The 25,724-nt window shown below is 37.9% G+C and overlaps 1 protein-coding gene across 1 annotated transcript; it reads right to left on the bottom strand.

Annotated features, from left to right (window-relative positions):
• Positions 1-8,861: 8,861 nt before the first annotated feature.
• Mur2B (Mucin related 2B) lies at positions 8,862-14,871 on the bottom strand. The gene is made up of 6 exons (XM_068284994.1): positions 14,438-14,871; positions 14,256-14,369; positions 13,769-14,142; positions 11,264-13,704; positions 9,216-9,386; positions 8,862-9,138 (listed from the first exon to the last, which is right to left on the bottom strand). Exons 1-6 carry the CDS (start codon positions 14,738-14,740, stop codon positions 8,999-9,001), a joined length of 3,543 nt encoding a protein of 1,180 aa, XP_068141095.1. The 5' UTR covers positions 14,741-14,871; the 3' UTR covers positions 8,862-8,998.
• Positions 14,872-25,724: the final 10,853 nt, after the last annotated feature.

Below are 25,724 nucleotides of genomic sequence, written 5' to 3'. Positions count from 1 at the left end.
AAACAATTAGCGTAAAAAAAAAACACAAAAATATATAGTGAGCCACCATACTATATAATTCAAACACTGTAGAAAAACTAGCAAATATTTCAATAAGTGAATTCCTTAAGAAGCATTAACAAATTTTATTTAAAAAGTGAAATCACAACGAATCAACAGTTTTATTTCGACTTTAGTTTTCCAAGAGAGTTTTTTTTTTGTTTTTTAGGTTTTAAGTTTGAAATTTTTCGACAGAACTTTACAGTTCCTCATTTCTCGTCCAAATAATTTTCATGTAATTTTTGTATTTTTAGCAAGGAATAGATCTACAAATGATCCTAACAAAGCTTTCAGAGTAACATAATGTAATACGCCAAACAGTTACTACTAACAGTGAATTTTTAATCTTATTTACATAAATCTATATATTTAGTGAATGAACTTAGCGTATCATTGTAAGATATTGCCTTCTCTTTAGCCTGTGGATGGTAAGGGGTCTAGCCAGCCGGTTTGCATCATGTCTGCAGCCTGTCCTTGTATTTGATCTTCTACCGTTACCACGTCAAGATCATGGTGTGGTGAGGCGCCTTGGACAAACCATTGCCACCCTGTCATTTGCCGCAGAGCTTTGTTTTGAAAAGTTTGTACTTTTTTTCTATTGGTATCTGTAGCTATCCCCCAGGCATTATATAGTGCCCGTTTGCATCTTAGTGGCAATTTGCTTTTGCCATTTGTTAGCCAGTTTAGTTTATCTAAAATTTGCATACAACTGAAATCAAAATTTCCTTTAAGGACAAAAAACAAAACTCTAATGAGACTGGCTTTTCAACGATTTATATTCGTATAAATCAAAGCCGAACTCATAACGATATAATGATAATATTTATTTGCCTCTATTAAACATTGATCTACAAATCATAGCTGAACGTTTTAAAGTAGTTAGAGTCCCAGTACCCAGAGTCCCTTTTTGATAATTGTTTGTAGAATACAATCTGATGGGTAATAGGGAACCAATAGACTGACTGATTGGTGAATTTGATCATGTATCAATTGTTAAATGTTTTAACTTGTCAAAGGCGACGGTTCAAATGGCAAATGTAAACTGGATTGTTAACACAGGCAGACAATTTTGAGGTCATGAAAAAGTATTTAAGTTTAATAGGTGTCCTAAAGAAACTACGCTGTTGATCCCGATCCTTTCATTAGTTCTTGTCCTTGAAAAATGTGTTGCAGTTTTTTAAATATCAAAGAGGTACTTATTTTCAGTAATACTTACTATCTTAAACTTTGGGTAGGGCTCTAAAATGTGAACAAAAGTATGTTATAAGGAGTCAAAGTACTTTTTGTGTTTTTTTTAAAATAATTTTTGTAATCTCAGGCATCTAAAAAGTAAATGTCTATTAGGAACGTTTGTTAAAAGTTAAACAAACAAATCTTAGCCTTTCTATAGCAAATTTTTGGGTGCATATTTAAAAATCTCCGATTTCTCTGAACTTACGTGGCAGACAAATCACAATAAGTTAGGGTCAAAAAGAGTCAGACCTCTAAAGTCAGCTAAAATCATGTCTTTCTGGATAATTGATGAATGTCTTAATTAAAAAATTATTTTGTAGTAATCCTGTTTGTCACCTCTTTATTAGTTTATTGCTCTTTCATTATACTTAAATTCATCAAATAATTCTTTGTTACTTGTTTTCTGCAAGTGTATCGACTGCAAAAACAAAAAGCTTGCAAAAATATTTTTGTAGTTAATTCTACTTGGTCATCCGGTGCTTCTTAGTTACTATGGCAAGCTAATGCCCTGTTGTTGCCTCTTCATCACCTTGTATTTTGCATCATTTAAGTATGGCTTACTACCTGATGTCTCCTCCCCCTCTCTGCCCAATCCTTGTTTCTTTTACAAATAGTTACGCTTAGTTTCTTGTTTCTCCATTCTTTTACGAAATTTTGTTTTGTTTATATTTCGTTTTTTGCTACTTATAACTTTTAAGTACATACTTTGTAGCATACTTTTTTGGGCAGCGGGCAAACAAACATTTTTCCTGTTCGTCGAGGCGGAAATGAATGTTTAATCAGCAAAGTGGCAAATTGTCGCTACCTAGGCCAGCAATCGAAACTAACGAAATTGCACCAAAGAAATCAAAATATTTGCCATGCGTGTGAGGGCAGGAGACCAAAAAAAAAAAAAAAAAAAAAAAAAATTACAAAAAAAAAACATTCAGGAAGGAAAACGGATAATGTAAACAGCAAATTAAAATCGAAATGCTGCAAGTGCTAGGCACAGTCAATAGCAGTTAACAGTCACCGGACTGACAGAATAGGGACATTAAGGGGGCACTGGAGAAGCAGGCAGTAGGTGGTAAGGGTGGGGGTAAAGAGATAGGTTCTCTGGTCCTGCTAATTGAAAGCGGACGCTTTTGCTACTGCTGCCTTTGCGTTTTGGCCAGGCAAAGACAAATATTGAAATGCACCGCGGCTTTATGCATATTTAAAATCAATTAAGTCAATAAATAATAAAGACAACCTTAATGCAATTTAATATATATAAACGAAATGCGGCAAAATGATGATGTTTGCAAATGCACAAGCAAACAAGTAGTCCACACACACATGCAGATACAGATACATATATGTACATATAAACAAACACACACACACACTCAATTGAAATGGTAACATAAAACGCCTGACTGCCCACTAGAAGCCAAGAAAAACGGTCAGCCGCATTTACGGACACGCTTCAAGTGGCACTCATCAGCCAAAGAAAACTGTTGCCAGTGGCAAGCTAAGCATGCAACATTGACCATCCGAATAAAATCCAATTTCCACACAGTTGCACCCACACAGGTCCGCATTCGGCTAATCTTTCGGTAATGGGGCTGCAAATATTGTACATATATGTTGGACTAATTGGTTTTTGACTCTTTGAAGGCTGAAAAGATAGTCACTTGTAACTTTTGTTTGTTTGCTTTTCTTTTTTGCTTTGACGTTTCTTTTTATGCAGAGAACAATTCAAATTTTTGAATCTTGGACGGCTCATTGTATACTTTTGGGAGGAAATTTCTTTAGTTATTTAGACCAAACTAACTTATTGAAGTAAAGTAATTGCATAATTTTCACTTAAGGCTTAGACTGAATGCCAATCCGTACCTGCAGTTATGGCATTTAGCCTGGCACCCTACAACCAGTTAGTCACACGTTAAAAAATAACAGCACACAAAAAAAAAAAAAAAAAACAAGCACTGCAAAAAGTCTAAAAAACCCCAAATTGAGGGACAAAGCAAAACATTATGGCATTCTACTTGAAGAGGTTAACAAAAACTGGTGAGGAAAAAATGAACGTAAAACTGAAACAAAACACAAACGAGCCAAGCGTAAATGAAACGGCTAAACGTTGTGGCCAATTCTGCATTTGTTTCCTCCAATCTCAGTCCACTTTTTGGCGCTCTACCCCAGAGTCAACGTCCATTGACCAGTTCCTCCTTCTATGCTGGTCCTTTTGGTCAGCAAGGAGTGCGATTAAAAATAAAAAAACAAACCAAACACACTCACAAAAATTCACAAAGAGAGATAGAGAGGGGGGGAGAGGGGGGGGAGAGAGGGAAGCAGAAGGCCCCTTGAAAAATAAAACAAAAACCGCATGCACTCGCCTTAAACGTATACAAAACCATGAGGGGGAAGGAGTAGAGCATGGTAGCCTTAAAAAAAAAAAGCAAGGAATCTCCAAAAACGAGAAGAGCAAAAAAAAATTCCAAGGCTGACTTCATAACCTGGCCAACAGCAACAGTCGCTGAGCCAAAAAGTATGCAACAAAGATTTTCATTCATGACAACGACCTCAGACACGACTGGCATGCCCCAGTCCTCAGTCCTGTTGAGTTGCCGGTTGCCTGTCCTTGCCCCAAACCTCCCCACATATTCGCACACTCGCATATAGACACACAAACACATATACACAGACATTTGGTGTGTGCATCTTTTTGCTTTCGTTTTAGAAAACTCCTGAATTGGGCTTGCACGACATTCAACCGGGAAAAAGAAACTGCAACGAAGCAAGGACGAATTTTTTGGTAATTTTTTTTTGGGTTGGCGAAAACACTCCTCTTATTCGTTCTCTCTCTCTGTCTGCCAGGGTGTGGGTTTGGTGGTCATGGAGTTGTGGCTTTGTTTCGTCGCCATGCAAACATTTACTTCTTTTTGCTGCACACACACACACAAACCCGCCAACTCAAAAAAAGAAGACAAAATTTGTGCCCAAAAGAAATGAAACTGAATGATTGCTGATGATGATGATGATGATGATCATGATGTTGATGATGATGGTGATGCTGATGATGATGTTGGCAATGGAACATTGAGTTGAACTGGTCATGACAATGCTTGACCGAATGTGAGTATCGAGGTATTGAGATTTAAGTTAATTGCTTTGGTTATGTTGATTTCATAGTCATTTTGTGGGCCAAAACTTTGCTTCTCAGCTTCTTGTGCGCTAAAAACGAATGTGTCCCATAAACTGTAAGCCAAGACAAGGCGGCCTAATGCTCAACAGGCTGACTATGGATGTGGTATTGGTAATGGCAATAGCCATGTGACTCAGATTGCAGATTGGGATATTGAGATTATATGGCAAAGTTAAAGTAATGTTTTGCGGATTCGCCTACTACTACATGGGAATCCCCCAGCAAGTAAGCAACCAAACCATCGTTTGTCGTTCGAATGTGATAAGCATGCGAAGCAACATGCAAAGCATGTAACCAGAACAAAAGGGCAAATGGGGCCAAAAAAGGGCACCGCAAAAAAAAAAAGAAAAAATACAGAAACCAGAGAAAAGAACGCAAAAAAAAAAAAAAGAATAACAAAATCGAGCATACAAATCCCGGTTTGTAAGCCAATTTGCACTTAGGCTTATCTAATGTCATATCATTTGTATAATGTTGTGTTGGCCTGATACTTGATGCCTACTGTAGTCAATACTCTTGATGCCCTGTCGGCCCCTTCCTCTGCCCATTTACTCTATCCAGTCATTCAGTCAGTCAGCCAAGCCAGCAGCGACTCCTTACCAATTCCATGACTCTCTGCACTATGCCTATATGTCTGTGATGTGTGTGCGTATGCGTGTGTGTGTGCGAGCCTCTGTGCCTCGTCTTATCCTGCGGGGTTCATTTCTAAGCTCATTTATGTTTATCACAAATGCGTGCCAAAGTGTGTCGTTATTCTTCTGCCTTCTGCCCTGCCCTGCCGTGCCGTGCCTCCTTCTACTTCATTTTGCTGTGCGAACAAAAACATTTCAAATATTCAAAAAACAACACAAACAAACACCAAAAAAAAAAAAAAGGAAAACAAAAAAAAAAAACAAGAAAACCAAAAAGAAAATCGAAAAAGAAGCAGCTCAGAGAAAAAGACACACATGCGATATAATACCGAAAGCACTTGCCCTTGGTTTTTGGCCCCATCCTGTCTCGTTCCATGTATGTATGTATGTACATTGTTACACTGAGAGAAAAATAAATGAAGAAATTGTTAGACTTTGCACATGAATCATACTATTTAATGAATTCTCAGATACAATTCGATATTGAAACGGGGCTTAGGATCGAAATCTTCGCATTCGATTTCCTAATTGGCTATCAGTCTTTAACTCAATGATGTTTGATATTGTATTATGTAAGTTTTTAAAGGCAGCTCTAAGTTCTTACTATTCAAATTCAATATAGAATTCTAGTCTTAAGTTCGAATGATAATGAATATGTTCAGTGTTGAAATGGGTTCCTTTTTATAAGCCTTCAAATAAGTTTCATTCTACATTGAATCTAATTTAGGTTTGAATCTATTTCATTTCAAATTTCAGGGGGTTCATTCCATTATTTCAGTAGGTCATAATATTAAATAGATATATCTTGATCTTATATAGTAGGCTTAGACTTATAATTTGAAACGCAAACTTGAAAGTTCATAACAACTGAGTCCACAAAAAATAAGCTGTATATCTTATCATATATCTTTGACTTATAGCAATGTAACAGAATTGGTTTTTAGAACATATAGTGTTTGGATATTATAGAATAAACCAGGACGAAATATATTTGGGTGAGTATTTTTTGTATTTTTTTCATTCTCTCAGTGAGCGCGAGTTTTTGTGTGTGCAAGTGTGTGCGTGTGTGTGTGTGTTTGCTGTGTGTAGTCAACTAGTCGAAGCATGTTCTGGCCATAGAAATTCATCTAACGGCTGTAACAGGTAATTGAACTTGGTTATATGGTGCTCGAAATGGCTTGGCGCTCGGCAAATGGAAATGGAAATGGAATTGAATGACGCCCGCGTCGCGATGAGCTACAAATACAGTGTGTGTGCGTGTGTATAGGTGTGTGTGCGATTGTGTACTTACTTGTATTCTCGTACGTTCACATGCCAAATGTGCCCCATGTCTACCCAGATAGCAGCAAATGCGTGCGAACTATATAATGTGGACATAAAAAGGATTTGCCGGGGGAGTAAGTGTATGCATCCATATATGTATATACATGTGTGCGTGTGTGTGTGTGTGTGTGGGCGGGAGTAAAGTCAATTTCAAGTAAAATTGCAAATTGTATGCCATAGTTAGTTTCGTATAGAACGGCCAGAATGGGGGCTACAGTTGGAGGCCAACTGTTGAACTGTTGAATAATTCATGGCCAACTGGAGATTTGTGCCAAGAGCAACAGCTAAGTTGATCCATTCTAATGCCAGGCTAAGCACATTTGATGCCGATTTGTGGCTCACATTCATGTACACACTATATGCTAAAACAAGACCCAAAACGAAATGATATCTAACTACCTACCATGAGCAATTATTGAGTAATTTCTAGTTATTGCAAACTTTTCTTAAACAAAGTCTTTTCAAATAAACCAAATTATCAATAGGTAAGATTAAAGTACATTAACTTTAAGCAAAAAGTTATAGTTTTGTTCACAAATAACTTTAGTTTGAATAAAATAAAATTGGATCCAATCCAATTGGATGAAGTAATAGTATTTAGCTTAGTATTTTCGTTTGATATCTCATTTATTTCCAATCATTTTTAAAAACGAATGTTCAATTGGCCCACTTGACGCAAATTTTTTGACAATTTTATGGGGGGTCGAAGGGGAGTCGCTTCGGAGACGGAGATCTGCCCAATCTTCCTCTCTTCTTTTGAGCTTCCTATGGTTTATTGACGGTCTTAGTTCAATTCATTTCAGTTTTTCTATTATTCTTGAAATTTGAATTAGAAAGTTATTACATTAGATTAGATTGGGTTTCGTTTTTAGAAACAAAATGATTAGAACTTTTGAACCTATTGTCAAAAGAGCTTTTGGCTTATAAATATCTTTATATAGGTACATACATATATAGAACTCGAACTAAAAATTGAGTAAAACAGAAATAAATAAAACACAAGCTTCAATTTTTGTGGGGCAGCAACAAAAGCAGCAAATCAACTCTTGGTGACATGGCTTTGCTTCTTTTTCGTGACTGCCATTTATGCATTTCCTTTTGCTTTGTATGTATGTATGCACATACACCCACCCGCACCCACACCCACACAATAGACACATAGACTGCGTCCATTTGTTGGCAGTACTGAGCTCCTGATAGCCGCATCCCCCAGCTTCTCTAGCTGTGTGTGTGTGTGTGTGTGTCGTGTAGAGTGCAGAGATGGAGCAATAGGTGACAGTGGGTGCGGTGGCCAATGTCGAACCGGCTTTGGCTTGGTCTGTTTGTCTTGTTGCCATTGCCGGCGTTGTCGCCGTCACCGTCCATGATTGCTGGTTGGCATTTCTTTCCTTTTGTTTGCCCAGCTTGCAGCTGCACGATGGCAACAGGTGGCACCTACTGCACGTTCTTTTTCCTTTTCGGTGGAATTTTCCTTTTTCCTTACTTCTTTTATTTTTGGTTTTGGTATTTGCTTCTGGTTATGGTTCCTGGGTACGGGTAAAAGTACGGGTTATGGCTCTGGTTCTGGTCACGACCCACTGCCCATACCCACATGGCAGTTCTGTTGGCTGAATTCTGAAGGACGTTTCTGGCTTTGGTTTTTGGCTCAATATTCTTTCCTTTTGCTGTGCAATGTATGCAACTTTTTTGTGCTCTGTGCACTTTTGCTCTGTTCTTTTGTTCTTTTGACTGGATGGCATGGATGGCTGTTGATTGGGTATGGGAGTTGGTATCGACGCCACACTGATGGATTTATATGTACTTGTGTGTGTGTGTGTGTTTGAGTGGATGTATTTGTTGTATGAGGATTGTCGTACAAAAGAAAGATGGAAGCAATGAAATCTGCATTCAAATGCGCTTGACATTGAATTTACATTGATTCTGATATCAGGAAGAGATTTTATGGTTCATCAAACATATATAGTTCACATTTATTTATTTTAAAACATATTTTTCTGTTACTAATTGAAATAAGTACTACTACTTAAACTTATGTTTAAGTCCATCATTAATTTTTTTGCAAGAAATTAACTTTTAACCTTTTGATCGACATGGTTAAACACAAATCGAACTGTAAGCCTGGTCTGCGTATACCTTTTGGTGGACACCAAGAAGTCCATTCATGTGAAGTCTTCCTTACCATCCCCTTCACATGGTTGTTAAGCAAATACTGATGCCTTAAGGGTGCCATCAAGGGTTTTCCATATGAAGGAATTGTTTTGGTAGAGAGAACTTAGTGAGAGCCGAAAAACATAGTTCTTTTCTCTTGTGTCATTATGTTTAGCCTCAAATTATGTTTCCATCTGCCTCTTGTTTGCTTAGTAGTAGTAATTATTTAAAGCGGGAGACTCAAATTTATCTCTGTTGTCTTATGAAAAGACAAGTAAATCAATAAAAGAAGGACGAGAGCGGCAAACCAATAGAGTAAATTAACAGTAAGATAGAAGATTTATTTAGAATTAGATATATAGTAGGTAAGTATTATAAATGTATAGCATATGAGTCAGTTTACTAAGTAAATGATATGGCATAGTCATCGTGTGTGGGCGTCCTTGTTATCGATCTCTCACGTGATAGTCTGGAATCCCACAGTGTCCTTTATGGTAAGGGGTTTCCACTTAAGGTCTACGCTATGATGCGCTGGCGGTTCATTGTCAATGCAATCGTGTCCTGTACAATTGGACTTCTTATTTGTATCAGCTGGGTCTGTGGAGAAAAAAGTTAACAAAATCATAATATATATTTGTATTTAGTGTGTGTGTGTGGATTAACTAATTAATTACCAAATTTATGATCGTGGTCCTCATCACACGTTCGGGGACAGAATACGATCTTCAAATCGACAGGCTCGTATACCTTGAGTATGAGCTCGGGGACCTTCTCGGTGATATAGTCATCGGTGGTGGTGGTGGTGCTGTTGACGTTGTTGCCGCAGGGCGCTGGTGTGGTTGCAACTAATAATGATGAACGATTTGAATGAGTCACTGGGTTGTTCAACATTTTAGCTGGAGTTAGTTGTACGGTTTGGTTGTGTGCCACAATTAGCCAGGGTTGGCTATTAACTGTGAGTATGTCATTATGTGATCTTCTTTTTGGCGTTCTTGTTGTGGATGTTGTTGTGAAAGCAATTGTATCAGCTGCTTTTGTTGTCGTTGTTCTTTCTGTTGTGGATGTTATTGTGTTACTTACTGCTGGCACTTTAGCTCTCTTAGAGCTTGTGTCAGCTGTTGTGGATGGTGTTAAGTCAGCTGATGTTTCAGCTATTGTAGGCAATATTATGTTAGCTGTTGGTTCGTCTCTTTTAGAGACTGTGACAGCTATTGTGGATGTTGTTGTAGTTGGTTCAGCTGCTGTGGAAGTTTTTGTTGATGTGGATGTTGTTGGTGTGGTTGATATTATGGGTAGTTGAGTTTTACTTGGTATTCTATTGCCTGACTTTACTGTGAATTGCTTTTTCAATAATTGTTTATTCTGAAACTTTTCCTGATTGGCACTTAAAACGTTTCCAAGGCTTTCAGCTGGCTGTATGGAATGCCGCTTAGCTGTTGCCGGGCCAATTGCTGGTGCATCATTTGGATACTCATAGTCTTCATCGTCATCTTCGTCAAAGGATTCTAAACTATGGTTACTTGAATTCACCTTTGTTGGTGGCAAACTTTTGGGCTTTGGTATTTCAGTGGTAGTGCTTAAGCCTGCGGTCGTGCTTTGTGTGGTTTTTGTGTCTGTGGTGATAGTAGTAGAGTGAGTGTTTTGACTAAGTTTCTGTTTAAGTAGATTCATCAGCATATCTTTCTGGGTCTTTAAGTCGTTCACTGAAGATTGAGTTGAGAGTTCATTCGGTGCATCTTCTTCTTCAGCCTCATCGTTGGGATATTCAGAATTCACATAATTATCCGAATATTCGGCTGAATCGCTTACCAATGTGGTAGATACTGTGCTTGTTGGCCTAGCTGTGGTTGTTGTCGTTGTGGATTTTGTTGTAGATGGGGTTGTGCTTGTGGATGTTGTTGTAGTTTGTCTTGTGGTTGTATCGATGGGAATACGCTTGATGGTTGTGGATTCAGAAGCGGTAGCATTTATCATTATCATTACAGGTACACTAGAGCTTGAGCTGGTCTCCAGAGCATCTTTCACAGTCTCTTTTTCATCCACCTCCATCTTTTCGGTACCTTCTTCGTTCTGGTCATCTGTGTATTCCTCTGAAGAATCTTCATCGGAATAATTTAATTCTGTTGGCGTTTCGGTGGTAGTTGTCGACGCTCTCTGCTCTGTGGATCTTTGTTGCGTTGAGGCCAACTGTGCAATGGACAGACGCAAAGATTGGGCAATAAAGGGTTTGGATGTAGCTAAATTATGTTTGGCTAACTCCGATAGGGTCACCTTTGGTTTTGCCGTTGTCGATATCACATTGAAGAGCTTCTTTAATAGTTCAGCAGCTGCCATCTTTGACATGTGTTTCCTCGTTATCGAGGGTTTCGTAGTAGTGGTTGTGGTTTCTAAGTGTTCACCTATTGCCCCCTCATCATTCATATAATCCAGACTAAGTTCATTTGAAATCAAATTGTTCGCTATAAATGGCGGAGACTGAAGCTCCTGCTCTTTAAGCACTATGTTCTTACTTGTGTGAAGGTCTAACTTTAAGTTGTTCTGATTCTTGTGTTGTTGTTGTTCTTGTCTTGTTGTGTTGCATGCGATTTGTGTTTTTGTATCTGTAATATATTTGTTGAAGGTGTTGTCATGGTGGTTTTGTAGTTTCTCAATGTGATAAAATATTTTCATGTCATGGCAAATTTTGAAAGGATTTTAGTTAATATTTGTTTCTATGACTTACCTGTGGTGGTTCCTTCAGGGTGGCAATTGGATGGAGTCGTTTGGCTCGGTTGAAGACTTGTGCTGCTTGGTGTTGGTTCGGTGTTAGTTGTTTTTGGTGATGTTAATACTGTGGTGGTTGTTTTTGGTTTTGGAGTCGTCGTTTCTTTGGCTGTTGTTGGTTTTAGAGTCGTTGTGGTTGAAGTTTGCGTTGTCTTTTCAGTAGTTGTTGTCGGACTTGGAGTTGTCTTTTCAGTGGTTGTTGGCTTTGGAGTTGTCTTCTCAGTTGTTGTGGTTGAGGATTGCGTTGTTTTCTCAGTGGTTGTTGTTGGCTTTGGAGTTGTCTTTTGAGTAGTTGTTGTTGGTTTTGGAGTTGTCTGTTCAGTGGTTGTTGTTGGCTTTGGAGTTGTCTTTTCAGTGGTCGTTGTTGGCTTTGGAGTTGTCTTCTCAGTTGTTGTGGTTGAGGATTGCGTTGTTTTCTCAGTGGTTGTTGTTGGCTTTGGAGTTGTCTTTTCAGTAGTTGTTGTTGGTTTTGGAGTTGTCTTTTCAGTGGTTGTTGTTGATTTTGGAGTTGTCGTTTCAGTGGTTGTTGTCGGCTTTGGAGTTGTCTTCTCAGTTGTTGTGGTTGAGGATTGCGTTGTTTTCTCAGTGGTTGTTGTTGGCTTTGGAGTTGTCTTTTCAGTAGTTGTTGGTTTTGGAGTTGTCTTTTCAGTGCTTGTTGTTGACTTTGGAGTTGTCGTTTCAGTGGTTGTTGTCGGCTTTGGAGTTGTCTTCTCAGTTGTTGTGGTTGAGGATTGCGTTGTTCTCTCAGTGGTTGTTGTTGGCTTTGGAGTTGTCTTTTCAGTAGTTGTTGTTGGTTTTGGAGTTGTCTTTTCAGTAGTTGTTGTTGGTTTTGGAGTTGTCTTTTCAGTGGTTGTTGTTGACTTTGGAGTTGTCTTCTCAGTTGTTGTGGTTGAGGATTGCGTTGTTTTCTCAGTGGTTGTTGTTGGCTTTGGAGTTGTCTTTTCAGTAGTTGTTGGTTTTGGAGTTGTCTTTTCAGTGGTTGTTGTTGACTTTGGAGTTGTCGTTTCAGTGGTTGTTGTCGGCTTTGGAGTTGTCTTCTCAGTTGTTGTGGTTGAGGATTGCGTTGTTTTCTCAGTGGTTGTTGTTGGCTTTTGAGTTGTCTTCTCAGTTGTTGTGGTTGGCTTTGGAGTTGTCTGTTCAGTGGTTGTTGTTGGCTTTGGAGTTGTCTTTTCAGTGGTCGTTGTTGGCTTTGGAGTTGTCTTTTCGGTAGTTGTTGGTTTTGCAGTTGTCTTTTCAGTGGTTGTGGTTGAAGTTTGCGTTGTTTTTTCAGTGGTTGGTGTTGGTTTTGAAGTCGTTGTGGTTGTGGTTGAGGATTGCGTTGTTTTCTCAGTGGTTGTTGTTGGCTTTGGAGTTGTCTTTTCAGTAGTTGTTGTTGGTTTTGGAGTTGTCTTTTCAGTCGTTTTGGTTGTCGTTTGCGTTGGCTTCTCAGTGGTTGTCGTCGGCTTTGGAGTTGTCTTTTCTGTGGTTGTTGTCGGCTTTGGAGTTGTCTTTTCAGTAGTTGTTGTTGGCCTTGGAGTTGACTTTGTTGTAGTTGTTGGTTTCGTTGTTATTTCTGTGGTCTCGCTTGTTGGATTTGGGGATGTTGACGTGGATATCTTTTTCGTTGTCGTTGTTACCTCAGGCGCGGCCGTAGAGCAATGCACCACAGTTGTGGGAACAGTCGAGCTCGTCGTACTAGTGGATGTGCTACGAACAGTCGTTGTGGGCAGTATAACAATATTTTCTTCGAATTCAAAGCGCTTCGTACTATCCGGTGAACTCGTGGATGTATCGGGAGCTTTGGTGCTTTCTGTCTCAGTTGACGCATAAGTGTATTTCTTGTACGGATATTTCGAAGTGGCTTTAGTCGTTACTTTTGTAGATTGCTGCGTTGTGGGCGCTGAGCTAGAAGGCAAGACTACAATATTTACATCGGGCCTAAATGCTTGTCTTCGGGTTGTTGGACTTTTCTCGGTGCTAGAAGATTCAGTCTTGACCAGACTCTCTGCACCATATCCATGGTGTTGGCCATAGTGGTAACCATAAGTATAGGATGGGTACGATGGATATGTAGGATACTCGCGGGTTGTTGTGGGAGCTTTTGTTGTGGTAGTCGTCGTCGTCGATGTGGTGGAAGGACTTGATGTGGGTAATATAACAATATTAACCGATGGCTCCTGCGCCACATTGACAGATTGCTTATTAGTCTCCTTTGTTTCAGTCTTGGTCTCTGTTAAAGTTTCCTCATCATCTTCGAATGGGATCAATCGCGGCTCTGTCCTCGATTGTGATAGATATGAATAATATGGATTAACTGGAGCATAGGCTAGCTCGGCAATTCTAACATAATCTTGGCAACGAACTTCATTTTCTGGTCGACAAAGTTTTCTTTGTGGATCATAGCTGTTACTACCGGGACACCTAAAATAAATAATTAACAAAGTAGTTATCGCCCCAATAAAATAAAATTAAAAAAAAAACCTACTTGAATCGTGTCTGCAAATAGTTGCCATTTTCTTGCATCTTGCAGGTATAGTATAGGGCACAATCTGATGGCGATCTAAAGGTTCCCTCGTCTCGGCATTCGGGAAATTTGGCTTCACAATTCTCGGGTATATAGCTGCCACTGTTTGATATTTGTGTCGATGGGCATTCATCACCGGGTATGCATTTCTTTTCGAACGATGAGAATATCGTGCCCGATGGACAACCAAATAGCCAAGGTGTCGATTGATTCTTATCGCATCTGTAGTATACCTTGCAGTCATAGGGATGTCGGAAACGACCCTCTTGCTGACAACGTGGTGGATTGTCGGAACGCACACGATCTACACAACGCCCACGGCTTGAATTGAAACTCTGCGGAATAAGAATACCAAATTTATATCAATTTCAGAACTAGAAATTATCCTTTGTAACAAAAAACTACGAATTGTGTTAATTTCTCCACTCGCGAATGTCTTGTAACTTACCTCTAAGTTAGGACACTTGCTAAAAATCACACAGTTGGGCTGACAGACATAATAGTATTGCTGCTGATCGGGATGGGGTTTGATGCCCACATAATTTCTAGAACACCGATTATTCTGCCAAAGACACAAAATATCCATTAAATTATTTGCATTTCGAATCAAAAAGATATTGATTTGCTTACATAATCCACACGAACTGGTACGCCACCGCCTGGAAATGGCTTGTAGACACCATAGATATTATCATAATAGCTGCCCGGTGGACTGAACACGGGTGGTGGAGCCTGATAGCCATAGCCATAGGGCGGTTGATAGGCATAGGGTTGACCATAATAGCCATTCGGCATTAGATGATGTGGAGGGGGTGGTGGTGGTGGGCCATGAGGATAGCCGCCATTGCCTTGGACGTGTAATGAACGTGCATCGATCTTTGCCACCAAATGCAGCAGGAAAACCACAGCAGCAACCCGCAGCAAAAGATTCATTTTTTGTTTTATAAACGAAACACTTTAATTGTCACAATCACTTTGGCACTTTTGTTTAACTCCACCAATAATCGTAGTTAATCCTTTTATTGTTTTGTGGGTCGTGTTGACCCGTTGACAGCTCTTGGTATAGTGTGGCTCAGTTAGCGGAACTGAGCTTATTTAAATGTTTTACTCTAGAGTGGGTGGCTCGTATGCTCTAAGCTCTGCTCGTGCCAATGATTCTTGCATAACTTAAATGCCAATTGAAATGATGCGTGATTTAAGTACAACTTATTTCAGAAATGTTTGCCCCCCGGTTTAGCTAAAGTGAAAGAGAAAGAGACAACGTTTTTTGCCCTCCCCCCCACGTGCTCCATGGACCGGAAGAGAGTATGAGACCAAGCCAGACAACTCGATGGCGGCCACATTGGTATTATCATCATCATCATCATCATCATGGTCAATACAAAAACTACTTCAAATTGGCCAGAGTGAGATGCAAATGCTCAGATACATATAGAGATCTGTATAGATTCTTCCGTTATGCATTCTTATATATTAAATGCTCATGCTTCTTTCTGTTCTGTTCTTTGCTGTTTTTGTTTTTGCATGAGTAATTTATTTTGGTCTTATAGACGTGATCCATTCCGTTGCCGGAACTAAATCTCTATGACAGTGATTAAACAAGTCAACTAGTTGGTGGATAAGCAATTTTTTGTACTTTTCTTGCCATGTTTTCTTTAATGTTTATTTTTTTTTTTTTTTTTGCTGATGTAGGCATTTTGTAGCACATTGCTCTCACTCATTCTCTTAATGCTTACGCATTGAGCAAAAGACACAAAAAACACACTTGCCAAATAAAAAAAATAGGAAAAATAAAAAAAAACTGCATAATGCAAACGTTAAGAGCTTAAGATGCAGATGCAGAGTCATCACGACACATCAAATTGACAAATTTCTTTAGTCTTAATACAAGTTAAGAATATTTAGTGAATAAAATTTAACTCTTTGCTATCAAGTCATCAGCTTATCAATACCGTAATTTAGCTATCTTATTGTCTTGTCTTCATTCGCATCATTAACCTTTGATAATTACAATGTTTAAGTGAGTTTTTGGTTTTTGCATGTTTATAATTTATAAATTTAGATCAACAAAATTCACATGAAAAACGAGTGTTGATAGTGAAAATGATTCATCCGCCATGGGAGCAAACCAAATTTGCCAATTTTTGCATAGCTAAAAGTTAATTTTATATACTACATATAAAATCTTTTAACTGACATGTATAATAAGAAATATTCCTGTGAATAAGCTTTTAAAATATTTTGATTAAATAAGAAAGGATTAAGTTAATGGGAAGCTTGTCACGGCTTTTCAATTCTAGCCTTGTAGACAAAAATGGTTTTTGAGTTTTTAAAATGATTGTCTTATTTAATTCTTATCTTTTGCATCTAAAGAGCTCCCACAACTAAAACTAAATTGCTGAGTTTGTTATTTCTTTTTCAACTGTAAGGAAGAACGTTCATAAACATTTGTCAAGACTCTGCATGTAACGCATAACTCGCTCATTTCCTCGATGTGATAAATGCCCTCAAAGTTTCAATAACTACGTTGAGAATTTCAATACCGTCTTAATGCCATTCTAGGTAGACATAGTAGTAAATGATTTATGATACTGTAAAAGGTCCCTGCAAGATCTTTTTAATCTAATTGTAAGCTTTATGTTTCAATTGTGTGTATAATCACAGCTTAATAGGGATTCCAGGGAAAAGGAAAATAACCCAATCTTCGTTGAATTCAAAATATGAACTGATTTTATTAACAAAAGTATGGAGTTTATATGGGGAGTCTTAGGCTCTAGGAGCTAACAATTGTTCTTAAAATATCTTATTCTAATGAGACTCGAACCCACGTTTTCGGGGGTTGAAAATTATTATTATTTTGGGCACGGCTTCGGCCACTTGACATCCTGCCGTTGTGATCTTTTGGGTTAGATTAGTTGTTTGTGACAAAAGTACAGTTGTATTATATTTTCTTTAGTGCATCTAATGAACACGATGTTTATTCTTAAACACAGCTGTTTCAGGATATTTGTATCCTCATTAATTGTTAAGCAAAATTGGATATTGGGATTTTTTATTAGATTGTTTTATGAATGACACTTGGAATTCATAAATAAACATAAGTCGTTTAAATTGTTGCAAAATTGCATAACTTTTGGTTTACTTTAACCAAAACAAAACGCTGAAAATAAAATAAATGTCTAAAATGCAAATGAATATCAAAAACTCTTTCTAAATTCTCAATGGGAAATAATATGAATTAACGCACGTTTTAAGTTATAATTACACATGCATTATAAATTGCTTCAAATTTATTTGAAATATGTATAAAAACGCCAGAAATCAGGTGACTCAGGAAATAGGCATAGCTCCAGGCACGCAGAGAAGCGTTCCCTCACTCTTCATGTATCTTTCAAAAGTTGTTTTTTCGTCAAGTGCAGGTCATGTAACTAGTTAAGCAGAACAAACAAAAAACAGAAACGATTTTTAAGTAATTACTAATTATTGACATTTACACGTAGGCCACAATTACGCATTGAAGTATTTCAGAGACTCTTATTTTGGGTGTAGCACGTTCCCAGGTTACTGTATACGAATTGGTAAAGGCACGAATATTTTGTTTCTTGTATTTTAGATGAAGGCTCTAACTCGGCTTGCTACTGCATCTAAAAAAGGGCTCAGATTCTATCCGAAACACGTACAGACACAAAGAGATGTTAGTGTGTAATCAAATTTAGTTGCTTGGCTCTTGTATTTCCGGCTGATGCAGATGTTCTTTATATTTTTTGGATATATGTACATGAATATATCCGGTTATTTTTTTTGGTAATTCAAAAGATAGATTTCGCATTAGACCACACATGAAAGATGAAAATGGTATCTTACACTTAACTGGAATTATAATCAGAATGAAATACTTGTATATGTACACAATTACCTACTTTTATCTTTGGACTTTTAATTTTTCTTTTTATTAATACATTTCTTTTTTTTTTTTTCTTTTTGTGTTCTGCACATGTTGGTACATAGGTTTAAAGCATCCGAGAAATCTCTGATCTGAGACGTGCGATAGAGTTGTTTGAGATTTGTTATGCAGTTGAGTCTATATAGAAAACTGTGACTGCGATATTAATGGAAACAAGTTGTCTTATCATGAATTATTGTGAAGTGTGAATGAAAATGCTTAATATGCCATGGCGTGTCAATGAACTTTAGGCTGAAAAGATAACTTCGAAAGGCATCCTCCTCATCCTCTCTTTTCAAATTCAAGATAAGCTTTTTTTTACACATAAATACACATAATATAACTTTAAATTTCTATTGTAATAATAATTAATTGGATGGCATAAGGGTAATAATGGCTTTAAAGTCCCTTTGGCTAATTAGGTTGTAATTCTCAACCAGTTTAAGCAGTAAAAACTTAAAGCGGGCTTACCTTTAAGTTAAATGAGATTCACAGAATACTTTTAAATATTTTTATTCGTATTTTTCCTATAAGTATTTTCCATTGAACAAATCTGTTGACTAATCTTAACAATAACACTTTACATTTATTTTATCAAATAATCATTTTGCTTAATATGTAAATAAATGAAGCAAGTAAGTCGACTCGTCGACTTGGGTATACCATACACCTGGTGAAACAAATATTTCTTATTTCGAAGACCAAATGTATGTCTATTAAATTGTTTTTACATGTCTTATACTATCTCGCTCACTCTACAAACACACGAGCACTCTAGCGCCGCTACTAGCCAACGTCCAATTCTGGCCTTGTGGACCGCGTAGTAAAATACATTCATACGCATATTTTACATGTTTCTAGTCCGATTTCAATAAAATTTGGTAGTTTGGTAGAAATAGAAAGGATAAATTAGTCTGCCAAATTTAAATGCGATAGTCAAAAAACTAAAGGAGGAAATCGTTTTTTTCTAAATTATGGAGGCGGAAGTGGGCGTGGCAAAATGTGAAAATATCTAAATTCTCCGCGCATACTATGCCAGTATACATACTAAATTTGGTGACTTTAGCTCTGTTGGTTTTTGATAAAATCAGTTTTGTTTAATTTGCGGGGGCGGAAGTGGGCGTGGCAAAATGTTTAAATAGCCAATATCTGCGCGTCTATTAAACTAGTCTACATACTAAATTTGATGTCGGTAGCTATCATAGTTTTGAAGGAAATCACTTTTATGTAAATTCCGGGGGCGGAAGGGGGCGTGGCAAAAGTTTAAACAATTAGTTTCTGCGCGCTAACTAAACGAGCATATAAACCAAATTTGGTGTCTCTAGCTATTATACTTTTTGAGAAAAACAGTTTTGTGTGATTCCTGGGGGCGTAAGGGGGCGTGGCAAAAAGTTTGAACAGTTAATTTCTGCGCACTAACTAATCGGGTATACAAACTAAATTTGATGTCTCTAGCTGTCATACTTTTTAAGAAAAACAGTTTTATGTGATTCCTGGGGGCGTAAGGGGGCGTGGCCGAAATTCCAAATTACTCTGAACATGTGCATACTACACGAGTATACATACCAAATTTGGTGGCTCTAGCTCTTATAGTCTCCGAGATCTGCGTGTTCATACGGACGGACGGACAGACGGACATGGCTAGATCGACTCGGCTGTTGATCCTGATCAAGAATATATATACTTTATAGGGTCGGAGAAGCTTCCTTCTGCCTGTTACATACATTTTGGCGACTTTAATATACCATTTCACCCTATGGGTGTATGGTATAAAAAGCATACATTATTTACAAGAATTTATATCAAAATGCAAACAATATTATCATCTGAAAGTGGCATCATAATCATCATCAGAAGTATTTTTATGAAATTTTAGATAACTCTCCATACCACACGTTTCCATGCTGAAAGCTATCAATTTAATACATATGTAGTTCTTTTATGTAGTTTAGTGATTATTTCACTTGAAGAATTTAGCATATTAAATTAATTGAATGAATGATGATAAGTAGGTTTTTTTTTTTCACATGAAATGAAGTGTACAAGTTACTGATTAAATTAGTTTTAAATAAGAGTTTCAGCTCTTGATCAGATATTCATTTCTCTATATATCCATCTACGATTTTTTGTCCATTTATACAAAGTCTTCTTCTGTTGTTTGTCTTTCATTGTTGCAAAATATTCTTTATCTTCAATAAAAAAGTTAACTTCAACTTTTCAAATGTGTAGTAGGATTTTGGGAAATGGAATTTAAGATTGATCGCCAAATTGCTAGTTTGATACCTTTGGTTAGAGCTGAACTTTATAGATAATGATAGGTACTTCTTATTACCTATCTCTTGAGAAACAATCTTCTATAATTGTACGTAATTATACTTACATGGGACTTGCGTATGCATTTTTGAGACTTTGCAGATTTAGACACCATTTTGATCTGTCGATTAGGAATAAATTATATAAAAATAAACGGTAATTTAAAATAAATTAATTAAATACAAGTTCTTTAACTTTAAACACATTCTTTAAATCGTCTGAAAAGAATTCTTCACAGTTTTGGAACAGTTTTGTATAATCTTTTAGCAGCATACTTACTCCAATCTTACAAACTATTCAAAGTTTCTCATTTATATCATGCTCGGTAATCTGTTTAGTCATCTATTATAGTTTTGGATCGATCATATACATATGTATATACATATTTAGTATGTATATTTGAATTAAGTTCTGGTTCGTTGTTTTTTACTAATAACATTACGTTTAGCTTGAAATTTGTCTTCAGATGAGGTGACAAAAGGAGGGAGAGGTAAAGAAAGAGAGACAGAGAGAGGTAGAGAGACATACACAGAGAGAGAGAGAGAGAGAGAGAGAGAGTGTAGTAAGCGCTGCTCTCAACAGTCGTTCCCCTTTACTTGCACCCACATGATCAAGTGTAACGGTCTACTTTTCTGTAATAATAAGACTTTATTAAAAAAAAAGTAAATAAACACTTTGTTTATTACAAATAATTTATATAATTTTCAATAAAACTCCAAAGCATGAAAGATAAATGAAAGAAAATAAATCATTAAGAGTCTTTTACGACCCCAATACACAACTATGATTAATAATAACTAATATTAATCGGTTCATAGAATAGATTATAATAGGTTCCACATATTACATGATCATCGTAGAAACTTTTTTTGGTTTGCAACTTGGCTAAACTTTCAACGATCATGCTGCAAAAAAAAGCTCAAAAGCTCTGTCAAGCAAAGACCGTAAATGACAGTGGGTTACATTAAGTTCATGTACATGCTCAATTAAGTATGTATATGAAGCCCAATGTCTTCTGTTCTTGTGAAATGAATCCAAACTTAATTAGACAAAGACTAGAATAAAGCTCAAGAGTCGCGTTTTGTCTCCCCATACCATCCCATCCCATTCCACTCCCCATCCATTAACGATGCTCTTAAATTACGCACTACTCTTAAACGCAGCAAAGAGAAGTTCACGACTCCCCCAACCTTAACTCCTTACCCATGGGGGGCGTGAGAAAGAGAGAGATACTCAGAGAAAGAGAGGCCACAAAATGAAAGTTAAGACACAAGTTGCCAGTAGGAGGAAAAAAAAAAGGAAGAAAATCCCGAAAAGAAAAATGTTATGCAGGTTGAGGAAAATGGTAGGAAAAATGTCGAAAAGAGCGCCAACCAAAATAAACAGTAGCAGAAACTCTGAAAAAAAAAAAGAAAAATTGAAAAAGGGAAAAAGTAAAAGAATTGACAGGGCAAAGAAAAACGAAACGAGAAAATGGTACGAACGAAAGGCGAAGGATAAAAAAAAAAAAAAACGGCAAGGAACGGAGAAGCTCTTTGGTGTGCACTTGTATTGGTATTGGCGTCGGCGTTGGCATTAGCAGCGACGTTGACGTTGGCTTTGACGCAGATGCCGGCATCGTAGTGTGTGTGTGTGTGGCAGCCTCCTCATATATGTCTGTAACTATGTGTGTGTGTGTGTGTGTGTGGGTGTGCGGGTTTCATAGGATACGAGGGGTAGTAAATCTGGTGGGGTATGGACTCAGACAACTTTCACTTTTCGTTCTCTTATCGTCGTTTTTTCTTCGTCGTCAGAATTTTCTTTTCTTTCATTTTTTCTTTCCTTGTGCGTTGTTTTTTTTGTTTCCTTTGCTTTTCTCCTTTCCTGAAGAGATTACAACAAGAAAAAGCAAAAAAGACAAGTCAAGCAATCGCTAGAAAAAAGCCATGTGAAAATCTAGCAAACAGAGCAAAAAATATATAAGAAAAGAGGAAGGTGGAGAAAGGGTGTGAGAGAGAGAGAGAGTGGTAGAGAAAGCACAAAGAAATGAAAAAAAAAATTGTGAATATTTTTCAAGGCTACAAGCCACAAATGGAGCAAAGGTAACAGGTACCTAGGAGCCGGGCGACGACGAGAACGACAGCGACAACGACAATAAGAAGAAAAAAAAAAAACAAAGTAGGCGACCTTGAGAACTAAGCTGGACCCAAAGAATATTTGTATGTATTGTTGATGTGTGTGTGGCAACTTGGAGTAGAAGTAGAAACGCAGTCATTATTCTTGGAATTGTAATCCAAGGAAAAAAGAATCTATGGCCATCAGCTGCTGGCCCTGAACTAGGACAAACACACGTATGTATGTATGTATGTATATCCAGAATCACACAACACACACACACACATTAATAAGGAAAAGAAAAAAAAAACAACTAGAAAAAATAGAGAGAGAAACCCAGAGACTGAGACTTAGACTGACTGATGGATGAATGGAGTGGGTGAGTGCCCAGAGTAAGAGTCCCCAGAAAAAAAAAGAGGGACTCGTCAACCACCTGTAAGATGACCTCCTGCTGACCGGCAAACTAACAAAAAGTTGTGGTTGTGTGGTTGGGTGGTTGGTGGGGTAGATATGTATGTACGTAAGGTCAAAGTGTATGGTGAATATGGTGTTTGGTTTGGTTTGTCTCACATGGTTAAGCATACGTCATGTGAGGGTTGAGATGGCAGTGGGTAAAGGTTAACACACACACACATTCCTTTATCCCTAATCTCATTCTATCTCTCTGTCTTTCTCTCGGTTTCTCTTGCTGTTGCTTTCTCTGACCTAAACAGCAGGACTTTCTGTATGAGTTTAGCTTTCTCTTTAGACATGTTGATATTTGCTCTTAAAATATGTTTCTTTTCTTTCTTTTTTGTTAGACTCTCTCTCTCAACAGGTTGCCAAGTTGTGTGGGTGTGTGTGTGTGTGTGTGTGTGTGTGTATAGGAGTCCTTGATATGCTTTAGGGCCACTTTAATGTCCCAAAGTGACCTTGAGCTAAGGCTAAGCGCTGCCATGACAGCAGTCAAGTTACCCAAACCTCTGACACCTCGATAATCCTGGCAACCAGACACTCATATGTCTATCTATATCGTAGTTTTTTTTTTTTTTTTGTGTGTGTATGGGTGTGTCTGTGTGTGTGTGTGTGTGTGTGTGTGTGGCACTCTCATGTTGCTTGTTATCTTCTGTTAAGCTCAAGATATTTTCAACTTGTGTGTCATGCCTTTTCTTTTAGATACTACAACTCGATAAATTAGCTGTCCAACTTTATTTGCTTAAGAAAAACTTAACTTAACTTGTTATATAATTCGCTACTAGGATAGTCAAAGGACTATGTAAATTATATACGTACAAAGAGACGAAAGGTCTCTATAACATTTCTCACTCTCGCTCTAAGATCTCTTGCCAAGTCCATTTAAGATTTTCCATGGCTGACTGTACCCATTTGCTTTAACTTTTGTAGAATCTTCCCCAACTTTCTTTCCGTCCAGCTTATGGATTCCTTGAATATCCTCTTAGATCGCATGTCTAGTTAATTTGCTAAACATTGCCACTCACATAATCCCATAATTCGCTTGCTTTTGATGTTTCAATTCGTACGAAAATCATTGCCACAATTTTTTGGCCCTGGTAGATCTTTCTGGATCACAGATCAAAGTGCATTAAAAGAGAAAAAAAAAAAACAAAAAATGTAAAAATGGTATAAAAAAAAAAAAAAACAAAAAAAAAAAAATAATAAAACCAGTTTCAAGCGGCTGCAAAATGCAACTGCAAAACTTGTCCGAAGGGATTTGAAAACCGAAACAGGAATGAGGAATGGAGAATGCATTAGCCAGGCGAAACAGCAAAGACAGAGGCAGGACGAGAGGACGAGAGGCTAAGGTAGAAACCAAGCAATATCCAACAACAACAACTCACATAAGGGAATGGGACATGAAAGATTCAAGTATTAAATTGCAACGACCTACATAGAAAATACACAGACATCAAGCGAGCGATCGACAGAGACAAGGAAGGAGATCAAGTGGCAGAAAGAGAGACAAGATTGCAGTCCATGGAATGAGACTAACGAGTTGATGGAGTTGATGTTGCACATGCGCTTGCCACATGGATGTTGTTGGATTGAGGATGATTTTTGTGTATTTTTTGTTTTTTTTTTTCTTCTCTTTTTTTTGGCAATGATCTTTTTCCCTTACCCCCCTTTGCTTGGCTATCAAGCGGAACTAACAAAACTTGTTTGTTTGCCACAGCGAGGCAAGGCAGCAAAGAGCGAGAGAGAAAGAGAGAGTGTTGAAGGGTCATCTACTAGAGGAAGGGTAGTGAAGAGGGTGTCGAAGTAGTGGTCAGTCTAAGGAAGACCCTTGGCTAACCGGTTATTTCACTTGTGTATTTGCGGCTAGCATTTGATTAAAGTTTTTTGTAGCACAATTTCACTTCACAGAAGTCAAAAACTTTGCTTACTACATACAGTGTATATATGTGTGTGTCGGTCTTTCTCTCTCTCTATGTGTGCGTGTGTGTGTACTTTCTTAACACCCTTAAGTGTGTTTATCATGTAAAACGTCGAGCAAAAACATGTCAAACATTCTAAATATGCATGACCTACAAATTATGCGAATGTGACACCCTCTCACGCACCCTCACACACAAGCACACGCACACGCCCCTTGGACCTTGCCGCACACACATACAAAAACACACATCACATCAAATCCGGAATTGCCCCCAAAAAGGACAAAAGCAAATGTCTTGACTAAACAGACAATCCAGTGAGACCAAAAGGACCAACACTTTTGTGGTTATTCTCCATCCACCAACCTTTTCCCTCACTCTCTCTGTATCTTTCTGTGTTTTTCTCAGTCTATCTCTTTCGCTTAGTGTGGTCATACGAGTGTGTGTGTGTGAGAATTCAAATTATACCAAATTACTCTCAATTGTTAAGTTGAGTTTATTAAACACAAAATTCTATGCCAAGAAAGTCATAATTGCTAACAGCTTTGACTTCAAGGGTAGAGGGGAGAAAAAAACCCCATTTTACCCTCTCTATGCTCTATGAATTTATTAGAATTCAAGAGTGAAATTCTCGGATTTCTTAACGCACACCCACACACATACACACACGCATACACACACACTCTTCCTCTAGGCTAGACTGACCCACAAAAAAGAAGTTTGCCTTAGGCTGTGGGGCCTTGAACGAGACGTGTAAGTAAGCTTTTGGGTTCGGTGTATGTGTATGTGTGTGTGTGTGTGGATGGCTTAGTAAGGGGGCGGGGCAAAAGGGGGGATTGCTGCGTGCGTGTTGCGTCAAACAATTTCACTCTTGGGTAAGCTTCTAAACGTAGCGCATGATGTGGCTTTTAAATGGAGGAAAACCAAGGAGACCAAAAGCAAAACGGATGCCACAAGACACAAGCCAAAGGTCTCGCAGGTATTATGTGAATTAATTAGTTAGAACTGAAGGAAGAAAACGGCAAAAAAAAAAAAAAGAACACAAGGAGAAACATGAAGCAAATACTGACACCTTCCTTCCATCCTTTCATGCCCAAGAAGTCGGAAGAAGAAGTCGGAAATTAACCCTAAAATGATTTTAACGCCCAGACTTCTGAGCGACTCCCTCCACCTCTTCCCCTTCTCTCTCTCTCTC

The sequence above is a fragment of the Drosophila tropicalis genome, unplaced genomic scaffold (assembly GCF_018151085.1).
Source record: "Drosophila tropicalis isolate 14030-0801.00 unplaced genomic scaffold, ASM1815108v1 contig_4, whole genome shotgun sequence".
In the NCBI taxonomy this organism is placed as follows: Eukaryota; Metazoa; Arthropoda; class Insecta; order Diptera; family Drosophilidae; genus Drosophila; species Drosophila tropicalis.
This window is presented reverse-complemented; position numbering and strand designations above follow the sequence as displayed.

Coding starts and splice junctions, on each gene's coding strand:
- Mur2B (XM_068284994.1), bottom strand. CDS start 14,740: ATGAATCTTTTGCTGCGGGTTGCTGCTGTGGTTTTCCTGCTGCATTTG. Junction 13,705..13,768: donor TATTTGCAGACACGATTCAA/GTAGGTTTTTTT, acceptor TATTTATTTTAG/GTGTCCCGGTAGTAACAGCT. Junction 9,387..11,263: donor CCCTGAAGGAACCACCACAG/GTAAGTCATAGA, acceptor CATCATTATTAG/TTGCAACCACACCAGCGCCC.